We start from the raw sequence: 15,533 nt of genomic DNA on the forward strand, positions 1-15,533 counted from the left end.
TCATACTCGCGCTTGTACGTCTCATAGAGTCTGGTCTTGACCTGTGCGGTCCCCTCGTGATAGCTCTGAAGCCTCACCCAGATCTCTCGAGCTATAGTACAATCGGAGACACGCTCGAACTCAGAAAGCGAAAGACTCGAGAAAAGCACACTGCGAGCTTTGCTATTTGCATTGTGCCGATCCTTGTGATCTTGGGTGGTACGGGCCGCAACAGGGAGCACAACGTAAGTAGCATCCTCGCAAATTTCCCAGACGAGCCAATCAATCCCCTGGAGATGCGCAGACATGCGGATCTTCCAATAAGGATAGTTGGACCCATCAAAGTGCGGTGGTTTGCCAGAACCACGCTCCATGTCGCCTTCGTGGATCACGGATCGATTAAAGTGGAATGATCCTTAACCGGCTCTGATACCAATTGAAGGACTGGAAACGGCGACCAGAGGGGGGGTGAATGGGAGCCTCAAATTTCTTTCGAAATCTTCGACCACTGTCCCAACATCAATCCCCAAAAAGCATACACGAAAGACTTGATGACCACGACCCTAGAGAAGGGTCGATGCTCCCTCAAAACACAGCGGGTCACCACAGAGCAAACGGAACACAGATCGAAGCCCAAACGAGCAAACTCCCAAAAAGAAACAGCACTGCTTCTGCAAATATCGGACACGTCCGGTATTATATCGGACACGTCCGGTATTTTCGGACACGTCCGGTATGATCTCGGACACGTCCGGTATTTTCAGCAGCAAGCTGACCAAAAGAGAAAAATCCAAAACCCCGTCAAATGGTGTCCAAAAATCATGAAATTTTAACCATAGCTCTTTAGACACCAAGGGAAGGTCTTCACCAAATTTCAGCTCAAAACTCCAAAGTGAGAAATATCAGACATGTCCTAGATCATATCGGACACGTCCGGTATGAACGAGCAGTTTCTCGGAAAAAATCAAATCAAGCCATAACTTGATCAAATCAACTCCAAATGACTTGAAACTTTGCACAAGGGTTCACAAGCGAGTAGAAAGGCAACCTCTAAAGGATCATGGCCCGAGACAAACTCTAGCTCCGTGAATCGAAGGAATTGAAGAATCCCCCAAAAAATAGGTCAAGAACTAAAATTGCCCGAATCTGCGATCTCGTGAGGAATTAGTGGATTTTCTTCGGTGAAAAGCTTCTACTCATGTCATTGATTGATCTAAGACAACAAGAACGAACCAAAACCATCCCAAAACGAAGAAACGAGAGGGGAAACAAGAAGGGACCAAAGGAGCTCGTGAAGAACTCCAAAATCACATCAAGAACACAACTAAATCATGAATCCCGGAGGGCATATGGTGGTTACGGCCACCGATTCCTTCAAAACCAAGTCACAATTTGAGTTGTGGACCTCTCTCATACATGGAAGCACACTAGAGGAAGAAACCCTAAAGGAGAAAATGAAAACTGGAGGAGGTGAGGGAGATGGGGGCTCCCTCATCCTATTTAACAGGGCTATTATACATTCCCAGTTTTGCCCCTGGATACAAATGAGTTGAACCGCTAAGCCCAAGGGCGTTGTTGTCCAACCCGGTGTAATCTTGATCTGACGGCCACCGCGCCTTCTCATCGGTAGCTTTGCCTCGACGCGAACTCCCCGATGCCGCCACGTGCCGTCCGTCCCTCCTCGGAACCTCCGCCCGGGTTTTGAGGCCCAAACCCGTAAACCGTCCATCCGATGGTTTTGAGGTCCAAACCATCAAACCGTCCGCGAGTAGCGTACTCCATACGCGTCCTCCGCCATCCGACGCGTGTCACCGCCGTCCTCGACCGGCCGGCCCGCCAAGTCCTCCTGAGCCTCGCTCGACTCACGCGTCCGCCGTCTTGACCCGGTCAACACCGTCACTCCATGTCTTCTTGCACTTGTCGATGTCCCAAGTGTCAGCCACCGCGGCTAGTCACCCGGCCTCTGGGTCCCTCGGTCCAAGCCTCACGTCCGTCCTTCACCGCTCCCGGTCTGTCGGCACGGCACGTCCTCCTTGACCTTCACCTCGCCGTCGACCACCGCATCCGAGCTCCACACCTGCACAACACAAGCCAAAAGACATGTCGCACACATAGCTTTCGCCATGGTAAGGTTAGTCACCACTCAACCCACTTCGTGGATCACATTGACAATCACTCATCACAAAACAAACACACAAGGGTACTTGTCAACCTTGTGTTCGCAACATGTTATTTACGTGTTCAGATAACGACCCTTCATTTTCTACCATTTCATAGAAGGATTTTGGAATTGCCATAATTCCAAAGTCTATGCCTGTTCTTTGAAGGTTCTAAGCCTCTAAGGAAAACTTCATTCCAGACTAAAACAAAAAACATATATTGGCATATATACATCCATCGACCAATATTTTACGAAAACATTCAAATTTTCACCATGCATTATGTATTTTTGGTTGTTCATTTAGTATCCATATATGTCCCAGGATGTTTCAAATGTTCATACATTGCGTATTTTTCCTATATTCATGTTCTTTACATTGTGAATTTTGCAACACTCATATAGTACTCAGGAGATGTTCATGATGTACTTCGGGTTGCTCACGTAACACCTATAGGATGTTCCACGATATTTTTCAACTGTGCGTAAAAACTTCCCTGAGATATTTTATGATGTATTTTGGATTATTCACATGGTATTCATGGGATGTACACGATATATTTGTCTGTTTGCATAGTATCTATGATATGTTCCTTTTCTATTATTACTTGACATGAATATTACGGATCATGATTCACCCAAATATAAAGTTTAGTTCTCCTAAATATAGAATATTAGTCTCTTGAAGATAGGACATTTTTTTCTTATGAATGGAAAACATTTTTTTCCTAAACTCAGAACATCGTCTTGCTTCTGAAAGGAAGATATTCTATCCTCATAAGAAAAATATTCCTCAACAAATGTTTTTTACATAAGTCGGATCTTGTTTTGAAGGATTATTTGTTAAAAAAATGGTAGTGGAATCAAAATTTAATTTGGATATATACTTGGTTTGTTAACTGTGACTTTTTAAGTTTTGAGTCATTTATTATATATGCTGACATAAGCAAAGCTATTTTCCATCTGTTTTCTCTGTGTGCCATGTTGGGCTGCAGGAACTGTGGGTCTAAATTAAAGAAAAAGAGTGAAACGTAGTGTGGTGACCTAGTACTAATTGCCAGAGCTATAGACTCGTTATTGCTAAGTGATAAGCTAACATGCCCCGGAGATTGCCCTAAGGCCCAAACTTAAACCGTAAGGTGGTGTTTGGATGGTGGGAACAGGAAATAGCGGGAGGAGGAGGTCTTATCTCTTGTTTGGATTTGAGGAGTGGGAGAAGAAATGGGTTTAGCATATATAAGGATAAGAAAGGCTCTTTTCCCACCGACGCAAACGCAATGGCTGCCCTATGCTAAACACTTTTTTTTCCTCAAATCCAAACAAGGGATAAGACATCCTCCCCCCGCTATTTCCCTTCTCACCTTTCTCTTTTCACTATCCAAACACCACCTAAGAAGTGTGTTAGTACTAAAGCCAACGCACATTACATAAAGATTGTGGTTTGCGGTGGGCGATTGTGGCTCGTGGTGACCCGGCGGTGAAAGGACGCTGCTATACATAGGACGGACCGTACAAATTAAAGGACTACGTATATAGCTAGATCAAATCAATTAACCCCTGATTTAAAAAAAAAATAACCCCAGCACGTATATATCGACACGCACCACCTGACGTCTGACGACCATCCTTTTTGGCACCATCCATCAACCGTATTGTCCTTTCTTTGTTCGACGCCAACGAACTATACTATTACCTTCATGTAATTAACATTGTTCCGCTATCAATAGTTGAATGTCAGCACTCTCTGCAAATGTTTCTTTTTGTCTCTACGTGACTAACCTGAACCAAACCTTGATTGACGACTTGACGTTCGCACGACCCTGACAGCGTAAGAGTACCGTCGCCGGCCAGTTGCTGTCACACTTAAACAAATCAAAACCGCGCTAATGCTGCGTCGATCGTTTTCCTCTCCTAGATGCGCATTTGGCAATGATTCAGATATTAACCATTTGACCTCAAGCTCCGAATTGAATGGCTTCTCTCCAGAGTGGAGGCATATAAAAAGAATTAGTATTGTTCAAACAACGGGCCAACAGCAGCTAACAATCGATCAGCGCAGCTGATTTCAAGTTTCACCCATGGCTGGCTACTTGCCACCGGGCTTTCCCTTCATTCCTCCACAGCCGCCGCCGCGCTCTACGTGGTCTCCGCCACCGCCCCTGATATCGCCTAGGCAGTTTTCACCGGAGCCCAGAGACAACAACGCGACGTCCCTCGGCGGGGTCATCGCAGGCGTCGTCATCTCCATCGGTGCCTTCCTTCTCGTGCTCTCCTTCGTGTGCAGCCTCTGCCAAGGGTACCGCAACAGCCGCGACAATGCCACGGCCGAGGCTGCCGCAGCGGCTGCCGCCCTCGCTGCGCGGCCGCAGGCGCCACCACGACCAGAGCCCTGGGACAACGAGGAGCGGTGGCTGCGCCGCCACCACAGCGACCGTGAGGACGGCCCCACACGACGCGCAAGCCCGACGGCGGGCCTCCCGTCGTTCACGTACAACCGAGCGGTGAGGCACAACGTGACGAGCGGCGGGGACGAGGCGGCGACGTGCTCCGTGTGCCTCGGCGCGTTCCAGGCCGGGGAGACGGTGCGGCTGCTGCCGCTGTGTCTGCACCTTTACCACGTCGAGTGCATCGACCCGTGGCTTGAAGCGCACTCGACGTGCCCGTTATGCCGGTCGGGCACTGACGACCCGACGATGCACGGCGGCCTGCTCCCGCCGGTTTAGGCGCGCTCGGCTTCGGATTCAGTCCTTCACGGCATGTATGGTGTTGCATCACAAGAGAACTAGGTGTGTGTTGTAAAAGAATTTCGTTATTTCCTGTACCATATATATAAATGTGCAAATAATGCAGTGTATATTTTCAGCTGTCATTTTTTTGACCGGGAATTCAGGTTATAGTCTATATTTATGCATAGGGCATGTTTGTTTGAGCTACAACCTTTTCGCTTTTAACTCAAAAGCTGGCTTAGCTTATGAGTATTGAATTTTTGCTATTGACTTTTATAATAATTTTTTAGCTTCTCAGCACACCAAAAGCCAAAAAGCAACCCAGCTTTTCAATTTTTAGTTTATTTCTCAGAAGCCACATTTCCAGCTTTTCAAAAGCACAAGCCCTATATTTGTGTCTATTATCTATTTCATTATATAATATTAAATAGGGAAGTGCTTCTTCAACTCCCCCCTTTCATTTTACTTTCTAAAGTACTCACGTCTCTCTTAATCTATATCCGATCTAGGCTCTGCTCATTAGTCCTTTAATTGTTTTGTCATGAACCACCGAAACCCACTATGGGGCCTAGATGCATTTTCATAATACAATGATCTGAAGCAAAGAAATTTAACAGTAGGAGTATTTATTCTTTGATGATACATTCAATTATGCCCCTCGAAATATGGCCAAAACGATAATGACATAATTTCAATGAGGTTTCATCCACTCTTTTCTCTTATGCTTGTTACTTAGTTTGGAGAAGAGTTAATATTATTAACATCACTGAGACAAAGCAAATAAAGTTTTCCTTTATGAAAAGGAAAGAACATAATCCTTATTATTGAACTAAATAACATGAAACTAAAATAGAATTTTTCTTCATAGTGGGTACAAAGAGCACATTTCTAAATGAAGAGTGAAGACGTTGTGCAGCACTAATGGGAGTAGTCCAATAGCTTCAACTTCTACTTTAGTGTCATTGGTGACTCTTATTGCTATTTCTCCTCTTCTTGAGGCAATTATATTATTGAATCCTTGCATAGAATGCAACATGAATAGTGAACCTTAGTCAATTCACCAAGTATTAATGGCATAATCAATATAAAGGAACTCATCTATATAGGAAAAAAACATCATCACTTTTCTTTTTGAGCCAATCTAAGAGAATGAAACCGTCCCTTTGGAAATGCGCTACTATGCAATAGAAGTGGCATTTAATCTTTTCATCTTCTAGAGCAAAAGTGCTCATTGCATCTCCTTTTATGAAATGCACTTCTTTGCAATAGAAGTGGAACTTGATCTTTTCATCTTCTAGAGCACAAGTGCTCATTGCATCTCTCCTTTTATTCCTTCAGTAACAAAAGCATCAACATGTGCATTAAAAGCATTAAAATATATTAGTAAACAACAATAATGTGCATGGAACTTAATTTTATAGTTTAGGCTAATTAACGACTCGCCATTAAAATTAATTTTATAGTTCATGCTAAGATATACCAACTGATAGGTGGGGCCATAGGTCAAGCTAGACATGAGGAATGAAGTGCTAGTCATCTACAGAAGCACCACCGCCTTTAAAATCAAAATGGGTAATGGAGCAGGTCAATACCATCCTACTGGCGAAGTTAGGCTCCACTAGAGATGTTATAATCTAATTGAATTGTATCATCAAAGCCTTGAGTTCTGCAAAATTTTTTTTTTTTTTTTTTTTGACAACAGCCATGCAAAAGTTAAGCTCCGCAATATTTGAGTTGTCACATCTACTATTTCTGTTCGCAATGTATGTAGTTCCTGTCATTGTCATGTGGACTGGTGAAGGCCTCTTTGTTAGTGGTAATATCTAGCTGATATTCATCAAAAACACCTACGCGGTGAAACTATTTTTCTTTTTTTATAGGAAGGGTAAAACATAATATGTATGTATCATTTGTGTCCTTATTTCTCATAGTTTTTTTCTCATGTTACAATACAAATTACAAGCATGTTTGCTAGTAAAAGTAAATGAGTAATAAAAGAAAAAATAATCTAACATATGGACCGGAAAGGAAAAGGAACAAAAGGACTAACAAACAAACATTGATCGCTAGCAGCAAGACGAGAAAAAATTGCACAATGAAAAGGCTGGGGGAAATAGTCGCTGAACTTGACTCCCACGCACATGGGCCAGATCAGAAATATGGGCCACCAGGAGGAAAATAAAAGGCACTTTATGTCACCACAGTCCAACAGCAGCCCAAACGGAAAGGTGGTAGGCAGCTTACTCGGATTCGATCCACTCAAAAAAAAAAAAAAAAAAGCTTACTCGGATTCGACTAATCGGACCGATGGTTTGCATGTCACACAGCCCCCCCGAGATTTAGCTCCACACGGTGTTCTGTTCAAAGGTATACGGGTGCTTCTTGCTGATCATTTTAGATGTGATTGTATTCGAAATATTCCACGCTCTTGTAATTCAGTAGCTCATGAGATTGCTAGGCTTGATATGAGTTGGGACCCTGCACCCCCTCCCAAAGTTTGTAAATATTCTTGTTGCTCACGATTTGGCTGAGCAATCGTCTTTAAATATAAGGATGTGAGAGCATGTTTAAGTTCAAAAAAAAAACTTGCAATTTGCCACTGAGGGCACTGTAGCGCTGATCCCTTGCTCAGAAAGAACCTAACTTGGTCTGAGGCTCTCCGTTATTCCCTCCGTCCCAAAATAACTTATGTTATAGGATGCGTGTTGGTCAAACTTTTCGATTTTAACTAGGTTTATACAAAATAATACCATCATTTATATCTCAGAATAAATTTATTTTGAAAATATATTTAATGATGCATCTAATGATACTAATTATGCACCATAAATATTAATATATGTTTAGTCAAAGTTATAAATATTTGACATCTCGGGAAGCAAGAATCACACTTATTTTAGGATGGAGGGATTATGTTGTTTTTTTTTAATCACAAGCGTGTTTCGGTTTAATCCCACAACAAAAACACTTTCTTAATGGCATCCATTTCTGTCAACAGATCGGTGATATGAGCGTTCGCCTAATCCGTATGCCCTGTCGTTTTGGTTCAGTCAGCAGGATCTTGTCATAGCATACCAAAGCTACCCGCTGAAAGCTCCGCTCCGATAACATACCTGCCATGTGCTCGGTCTGATGCAGACACGTGGCAGAATTTTCCAAATTAATAAAAGCAACACTGTAGTTGCTATGTTACCCACCGCAGAAGTGTTTGTTAAGGCTTCAGCTTTCCGACACACCAACCCAATCATCAGTACACTCCATTTCAGCTCAAGAAAACTCAAAACGGCTAGTAGAAGAGGCACTGAGGCAGCGTGCCAGCATACGCAACTAGACAGCCGGCATAAGAATCCCTCAGCCGAGTTCGAGCCATCTCCATCTCAGTTGGGCGCCATGCCGAATTCGCAGTGTCCTCTTCTTCTGCTCCGTCACGGCGTCGGCGGCCGCCGCCTTCGCTCTCGTCTCGCTGTACAGGCACCTGGCGCACCGGCGACCGCAGCAGCCCTCCGCGTACGACGGTCTCGCGGCAAGCTCAGGAGGAGGCTCCGCCGAGTCAGAAGAAGAGCTCCTGCCGCAGCGGGTCTCCCCCCGTTCATGTACGACCGGCTGGTGAGGCACAGCGGCAAGGGCGCGAGCTGGACCGAGTGCGCGGTCTGCCTCGGCGTCGCCATGGTGAAGCTGCTGCCCGCGTGCAGCCATGTTTACCACCGCGACTGCATCGACCTGTGGCTGTCGTCGCGCTCCACGTGCCCGCTCTGCCGGTGCAGGGTTGGTGGTCCCTCGGAGACCGGCGCCGGCCAGGAGACGACGCCCAGCAGCTTGCTCAACCTTCCCCTGCATAGATAAATCCTCACGCAGTCACGCGCCGCCCTGTAACAGATGTATGTACTAGGCCAGTTTCTCCGTTCACTCAACTGTAGAGATCATGCTGCACTTGTGCTGCTTAAGATCGATGTTGATGAGTACAGAGTGTGTATAATTATGCGAGTTTGCATACAGTTTCATTGGAAAAGTGAGCATGTTGACACATCAATTCTTACAACTTTGTTTCCACTGTTGAAAACTGAGCAACATTAATTCAGGAACTTGAATTGCCAGATATAGCACCACGACAACAGGTTAGTGCACATAATAAGGTTTACAGTTAGCAGAAGGATGAAAGCACAAGACCAAGTCAAAACTGAAGAGGCCTGGACCTCTTTACATGCTCATTTAAAATAATACGGGTAAGCGAAGGAGCAGCAGATATTGGATTCTTTTCTCTCCCTACAGCCTCCCCAAAACAATGCAGCACCCGAAAGGGAGAACCAGAGAACAAACCACATTCTGCAGCCTGATAGTTTATCGTACTCGCAGAACACAGTTTAAGAAAAACTATAACACATGTGTGGCAGCACAAAACATTACAGATGAAGATATATGCAAGAGCAGTGACCAGAAGTTGAGTTTCCATGAAAAACTGTTGCTGAAATCTGCACCCGTTGGACCATAGGTTGTCGTTCCTGTGAAGCTACCATTTTTTGGAGATGCACTGCAGTGTCCAAAGTAAAGGGTTAATGGTTTAGCAGAGACTGGGCATATTATTGAAGATGCAATCGAAAAGAAAAGCCAAGTCTGCGTGTTTTAATATGGGGAGGTCAGTTTAAACAGCAAAAGGTAGCTCCAATATATTATATGCTTTCTCAAGGAAGCAACCCCAATTTCTAAGAACTACAGTATGTAAGTGGTGAGATACTAAACATCTTGAACAACCTGGCACACTATATTTTTGTCATCCAACAAATATGCTTCGGTAGGTTATGGAACGTTTATAAAAATTAAAGAATTTAGGACTGACTTTAGATACATGCATACTGTACAGAAACTAAAGATTTGTTCCAAAACTATGATAAATCATGTTGCACAGAGCACCGGGTTTTGCTTCTGGACTCCAAGCACAACACTCGAAAGGTTGTCACAGAACTGCCATCAATTTTGAGGGCTGGTTTTCCTTTATATCTTATTATTATAAAGATGGATCTAGTTAGACAATGATAGTTTGATGAACAAGTATCCTGGTTTATACAACACTGTTAGACCAAAGTTTGTCACAATTTCAGAAGCACTGAGTTCCTATCCACCTATTTTTTCCTGGAGACAAGATCTAATAGGTCCTAAATTAGTGGAGCGGAATCATCTATTAGCACGCCTACCAATATCTCGCTGTTACAAGGTCATGATGAATTTTACTGGTCTTTGCATCCGAATGGGCAATTATCGGTGAAATCGCATTACAAAGCAATGATACAAACCCCAGTTCCTAATCTGAATAAACGGTTATGGAAACTATTAAACTAAATATTTTTCTGTGACACCTTAGGAGGGTAGTGTTAACAAAGGAAGCGTAATTGGCATGGGAGCAAAACTTGTTGCTTTTGTCACGAAGAGGAGACGATTCAACACTTAATTTTTTACTGTCGTTCCGCGCGCTTCATTTGGAGTTTTTCTCAAGTGGCCTTTAATCTAACAAAACCCCAAGGTGTAGCACATATGTTTGGCGGCTGGCTAAATGGAGTTACAAAACATCTGAGATCTTTAGTTTTGCTTGGGGCAGCAATGACTTGTTCGTCTATTTGGTTACACAGGAATGATTTTGTTTTTAAAAGAAAAAATTAATTCTCCTTTGCAGGTTATCTATGCAATCTCCCGCAGGCTCCTTTCGTGGGCTAGCCTTCAGAGGCCGGAGTTCCAGGATACAGTTATGGCAGCATCGCGACATTTGGAGCAAATGGCGAAGGATATTTTTACCCGGGCATATGGGTGGCGATATAGTCTTAGGATTCAATGTCACTAGAGTATGCTCAGTCTTGTATCTTTAGCTGTGTGCCTATCCTTTAGGCAGAGACTGGAAGTTTTTGCTCCAAAGCCGTGTATCAGTTGGATGTACTACTCCTAGGATGCAATAAAATCTTTCATTTCCAAAAAAAAAAAATAGCATATATGAGATGAAAAAGATCATATTCATATGATAAAAGTGCACAATTGAAGAAAATGAAGGATACCTGCTGTCAGTAGCAGAAAATAATATGAAAATGCTTTTGTCATCAGCAAACCAGATACTTATAATGAAGATAATTCAGATTTGGATAGTGGCTTGTACACAAGTTCACAAGGGAGGTATTTGAAGAATGATTTCTACACCCAGCACATGGACTTGTTCACAAGAAACGAGAAGTTATTGAAGGGGGGTGGGTTGGATTGGTTACATTAACATGCATGATTGGGCACATTGCACAACAGAAATTAGGGATATCCTTGTCTTGACGAAGACTTCAATATATGTGTGTTTGTTTCAACTGTATGGCTGAATTGTCACTTCAAGGTGGAGTGACAATTGATTTGAAAAAAGAGTGGGTAACTATAAAGAGTTTAAGACTATTTGGATCAATGGGACATATTGACTGATGTAAAATCCTATTTGTGTATCATCACTCAATCGTTACGTTAAATCATAGCCAAGAGAAGGATGCATTTGGTCAATGTAGGTACAGAACTACAGATCCTACTGTACGTATTATGTTTGGAACTGTGATACAATCACAAACTTTAGCAATTGTGGAGCCGAAGTTACAGGACACTGGAAGGTAAAGGAAGATGTGGTAGGAGCAACCAGGCAGTACCGAGTACCGAGTACCGAGTACCAGGCGTTTGGATGCAGGATGGGTTAGGGATATGGATATGAGGTGGGTTACGGTTTGGTGGGTTTGGGATGAGGATAGAAGATTCTATACCATTCCCTTGTTTGGATAAACTAGTTTGGGTTAGGGATAAGATTATAGAGAAATAAAAAAGGAAAACAGAAACAAACAAAATAACTACATTTCCAAGCAAGGTCGTCGCTGCTATCTCCTTGCTTTCACAGCGTTAGCTAGCAAGGATGAAGGAAAATGAGCTAACAGAAGAAGAATAGAGAGAAAAAAATATTGGACGAATGCTCAAACAATAAAAAAATACAGAAAGTACTCCCCTTTCTTATCCGGTTGTCTTCATCCCCTCTAGAACTCTCGTCGTCGACCTCCAGTTTGGCCCCGCGCCCTGGCTATCTGTGAGGCGAGCACACCAGGCAAGCAGCGAGCAGCGGCTCTGGCGTCCAGCACCGCGCACGCCAGGCACACTAGGCAGGCAGGCAAGCAGCGAGCAGCGATGAGCGGAGGTTCCTTCTTCCTGCGCCCTGCGCAAGCGAGTGAAGCGGCGAGCGAGCGAGTGGCGGCTCCGACGCACGCGAGTGAAGCGCCCTGCGTAGTTCTGCTGTCCTACGCACACAACGCGAGTGGCGGCCGGCAACCCGTGCGGTGGCGCGAGCTCCGTCTTCATCGTCTCTCTTCGCTTCAGATCTGCGCAGACGCAGATATTTCCCGATGTAACCCCCCCACCCCTTCCGCTGGGAAAGGATCACCGGGAAAAGAGTGCCTCCTATACCTAACCCAAACCATGCTCATTTCCTTATCCTGGTATCCAAACAAGGGATACAGTCTATCCTACCCCTTATTTCCCTATCCCATCATCTATTTCCCACAATCCAAACGCCACCTAAAGGTAGGACTTAGGGTTTGCATCAGGCTGGCAACAGGTGTTTCAAGTCCTTCAGGTTGTGTCAGCAGAACACCTTGAGCTCTGTGTGCCACGGCCGACTCAGCCAGCTGATGTCTAGTGCCCCGTTTAGATCCAAAAATTTTTGGATCTTGGCTACTGTAGTACTTTCATTTGTATTTGATAATTAGTGTCTAATTATAGACTAATTAGGTTCAAAAGTTTTGTCTCGCTATTTCTCACCCAACTGTGCAATTAGTTTTTTTCGTCTATATTTAGTACTCCATGCATGTGCCGCAAGATTCGATATGACGGGTACTACCTAAATTTTTTTTAATCTAAACGGGCCCTAACTTGCCCTGTAAACAGACACGAACATAGCCTGGACGCACATTGTGCTACTTATGGCACAATACAGGAAATATTCAGTTCTTGGATATCCAAGATCCAGGTTTCTAGAATATTGTAATGGTATGTATATACTATACTGCAAGAATACCCAAAAGGAGGAAAGTGGAAAGGACAACACAGATATGGAGAGGCTTTTACCTGTGTACCCTTAAAAAAGATGTCACACTCCTGCGTATCCCTCAAAAGTTGGTCGTCACCTACATGCCCTTGCTCGAACTTTTCTTTACCCTCACGCCATTCCGTCGGCATTCTGTTAGGTTTTGGCCGTTTGGCGGCTCTGACATGTGGGACCGGGCTAGAAAAATATCCTCCTTGCCCTCTGGACTGACATATTGGGCCGCATCTCCTTCAGTCTCACCCGAGCCTCTCTCTCTCAGTCTCTCCCCCATTCTCTCCTCACTCTCTCACCCGAGCGCGGGAGCACGCGGCGAGGGCGCTCTTCGGGCTGGCGCTCAACGAGGACAACCGCGCCGCCATCGGCGTCCTGGGCGCGGTGCCTCCGCTCGTGGACCTGCTCACGTCCCCGGCCCACCAGCACCCGCCCCGCACGCACCGCGACGCTGGGATGGCGCTCTACCACCTCACCCTCGCCGCCGTCAACCAGTCCAAGGTCGCGCGCTTCCCCGGTGCGCCCAAGGCGCTGCTCGCCGTCGCCTCGGCCGCCGCGGAGCCGGGCCCCATCCGGAGGCTCGCGCTCATGGTGGCCTGCAACGTGGCCGCTTGCGCCGAGGGCCGCAACGCGCTCATTGACGCGGGCGCCGTGGTGTCCGTCTCCGGCATCCTCCTCGCGCCTTCCCACGACAACGTGGACCTGGAGGAGTGGTGCGTGTCGGCGATGTACGCGATGAGCCGCGGCAGCCTCCGGTTCCGCGGCCTAGCGCGCGCGGCCGGCGCGGACCGGGCGCTCCGGCGCGTGGTGGCCGACGAGGGCGGCGGCGTTCGGCGCGAGATGGCTCGGAAGACGCTCCGCGCCATGCGGGGCGACCTCGACGACGAGGACGGCGGCGGCGGCGGCGAGTTCAACGACCTGACCGGCAGCAGCGCGGAGTGCGGCGACGGCGAGGACTGCGGCGGGAGCATCGTGTCGGACGGGCTCATGTCGTTCCGGCGCCGGCAACGCGAGCTCGGCGTCTCGTCGTGCGGGAACACCGCCGAGTTCTGAACCCGTTCTCTTCGGCGAGGCGGCGACCGGGTGTGCTCAGCTGTTTGGACTGCGGAACGGGACGTGTAAAGCGACCGGGTCGTGTGCCGGACAAGGCGTGGGCGGGCGGGGTTGTTGCTTGCAAGTCAGAGCATTGCCTTTGTTCTTCTACCCGTACTCCCTCGCGCACCTGATCTGCTGGCTGGCAGGCAGCTCGTGTCCTTGACGGGGCCAGCCATGTTTAGAGCGAGACACACGCACGCATGTATCTCCATCAGGCATCAGTAAAGGAAACCATCTTTGTGCTCTGATCTACTCGCTCTAATCTTTCATTGATGCTTCCTGGCCCTACACTGTCAATCACTTGTCTCCAGTCACTAATGTTTGATGATTGCAGTTAGACGAGAGGAGAGGCGCATCATGCGCTCTGCGTCCGGATCGTAGCAAAGCCAATTGGCTTGGCAATGGCACAGGGGAAACGAAAAAGATCAGACGCCCATACAAGCCCAAGGGCAACTGAGTCATTCTCCAGAGCCGTTACCCACCGTTAGGAGCAAATGCCGACGGAATGGCGTGAGGGAAAAAAAAAGTTCGAGCGAGGGCATGTAGGTGACGATCAACTTTTGAAGGATACGCAGGAATATGACATCTTTTTTAAGGGTACACAGGTAAAAGCCTCAGATATGGAGGTTAGGAGCAGGGCACTACTAAGTACTAACCTGGAAGGAAACACGCAGCTCCCATGACCTGCAAAATAATTCGCAGCACCGACACAACAAGATTACACATTCCGTAGGAACAATCCAACCAAAAAAACAAGAATTAAAAGAAAAGTTCAAACCCGAAGGATGCTGCTGATTCAATCATTCAAAAGCGTGGACTAGAGATTCGGGGTTCTTACTGGGGTTGAGCGCGGTAAGTGCGGCCGCGCCGGAGAAGTCGCAGGCAGCGGGGCTGGCGGCGCCGCCGGAGCGGAGGAAGTAGTCGTTGAAGGCGTAGGAGGCGTGCTGCTGGAGGTCGGGCGGATCGAAACATGCGCCACCCTGCTGGATGGCCGCGCAGTCGGCGCGGCCGCCGTCAACGCTGCACGCCCAATCGATGGCGCTCTGCAGCGCGCCGTCCTCCGCGTTGTTCTTGGCAACGCACCACAGCTGGCCCCCGCCACTCACCCCCACCGCCCCGGCCCCCGCCCCCTCCGCGGCGGCGCCGACGAGGAGGAGGAGGCGGAGGGCGAGAAGGGAGGCTGCCAGCATTGGGTGCGCCTGGGTGGCGATTTGGGGCGAACCGGAGGAGGATTCGAATGCTACCGTTGCGGGAGGGGAGGGGACAGCCAGCTCGGGAGGATTCGAATGCTACCGTTGCGGGAGGGGAGGGGACCGCCGCGGCTTTTCAGTTTGCTTTTTCAGGAATGCGCTGAGATATGTGCTTTTATTTCAGTTTTCAAGACTGGTGTTCTTTTTCAATTTTTAAAACTGTGATGGCAGATTTAGATTTTTACAGTGCATAGTTTCTAATTATTGTTACTTATTAAATATTATTTATAGTGTTGTGA

The 15,533-nt window shown here is 46.7% G+C and overlaps 3 protein-coding genes and 1 pseudogene across 3 annotated transcripts; 3 read left to right on the top strand and 1 right to left on the bottom strand.

The window, feature by feature from the left end:
- The first annotated feature begins 4,215 nt into the window (after positions 1–4,215).
- On the top strand, positions 4,216–4,860 carry LOC136527424 (E3 ubiquitin-protein ligase Os04g0590900-like). Its single transcript, XM_066520154.1, has 2 exons — positions 4,216–4,277; positions 4,332–4,860. The coding sequence occupies exons 1-2, from the start codon at positions 4,216–4,218 to the stop codon at positions 4,858–4,860; spliced, it is 591 nt and encodes a 196-aa protein (XP_066376251.1).
- Positions 4,861–7,004: 2,144 nt separating this feature from the next.
- On the top strand, positions 7,005–8,887 carry LOC136526176 (RING-H2 finger protein ATL66-like; annotated as a pseudogene).
- On the bottom strand, positions 8,076–15,315 carry LOC136528714 (PLASMODESMATA CALLOSE-BINDING PROTEIN 5-like). The gene is made up of 3 exons (XM_066521692.1): positions 14,883–15,315; positions 14,701–14,728; positions 8,076–9,391 (listed from the first exon to the last, which is right to left on the bottom strand). The coding sequence occupies exons 1-3, from the start codon at positions 15,232–15,234 to the stop codon at positions 9,235–9,237; spliced, it is 537 nt and encodes a 178-aa protein (XP_066377789.1). The 5' UTR covers positions 15,235–15,315; the 3' UTR covers positions 8,076–9,234.
- LOC136528713 (U-box domain-containing protein 38-like) lies at positions 12,925–14,516 on the top strand. The gene has a single exon (XM_066521691.1). The coding sequence runs from the start codon at positions 13,406–13,408 to the stop codon at positions 14,000–14,002; it is 597 nt and encodes a 198-aa protein (XP_066377788.1). The 5' UTR covers positions 12,925–13,405; the 3' UTR covers positions 14,003–14,516.
- Positions 15,316–15,533: the final 218 nt, after the last annotated feature.

Source organism: Miscanthus floridulus, chromosome 19, assembly GCF_019320115.1.
Source record: "Miscanthus floridulus cultivar M001 chromosome 19, ASM1932011v1, whole genome shotgun sequence".
NCBI classification, from domain to species: Eukaryota; Viridiplantae; Streptophyta; class Magnoliopsida; order Poales; family Poaceae; genus Miscanthus; species Miscanthus floridulus.

Bases quoted from the DNA above. Each gene is read 5' to 3' on its own strand.
- LOC136528714 (XM_066521692.1), bottom strand. From the start codon at position 15,234: ATGCTGGCAGCCTCCCTTCTCGCCCTCCGCCTCCTCCTCCTCGTCGGC. The intron at 14,729-14,882 runs GTAAGAACCCCG...ATTATTTTGCAG, and splicing joins ACTTACCGCGCTCAACCCCA to GTCATGGGAGCTGCGTGTTT. The intron at 9,392-14,700 runs GTTAGTACTTAG...TGGACACTGCAG, and splicing joins AGCTGCGTGTTTCCTTCCAG to TGCATCTCCAAAAAATGGTA.
- LOC136527424 (XM_066520154.1), top strand. From the start codon at position 4,216: ATGGCTGGCTACTTGCCACCGGGCTTTCCCTTCATTCCTCCACAGCCG. The intron at 4,278-4,331 runs GTGGTCTCCGCC...ACCGGAGCCCAG, and splicing joins CAGCCGCCGCCGCGCTCTAC to AGACAACAACGCGACGTCCC.
- LOC136528713 (XM_066521691.1), top strand. From the start codon at position 13,406: ATGGCGCTCTACCACCTCACCCTCGCCGCCGTCAACCAGTCCAAGGTC.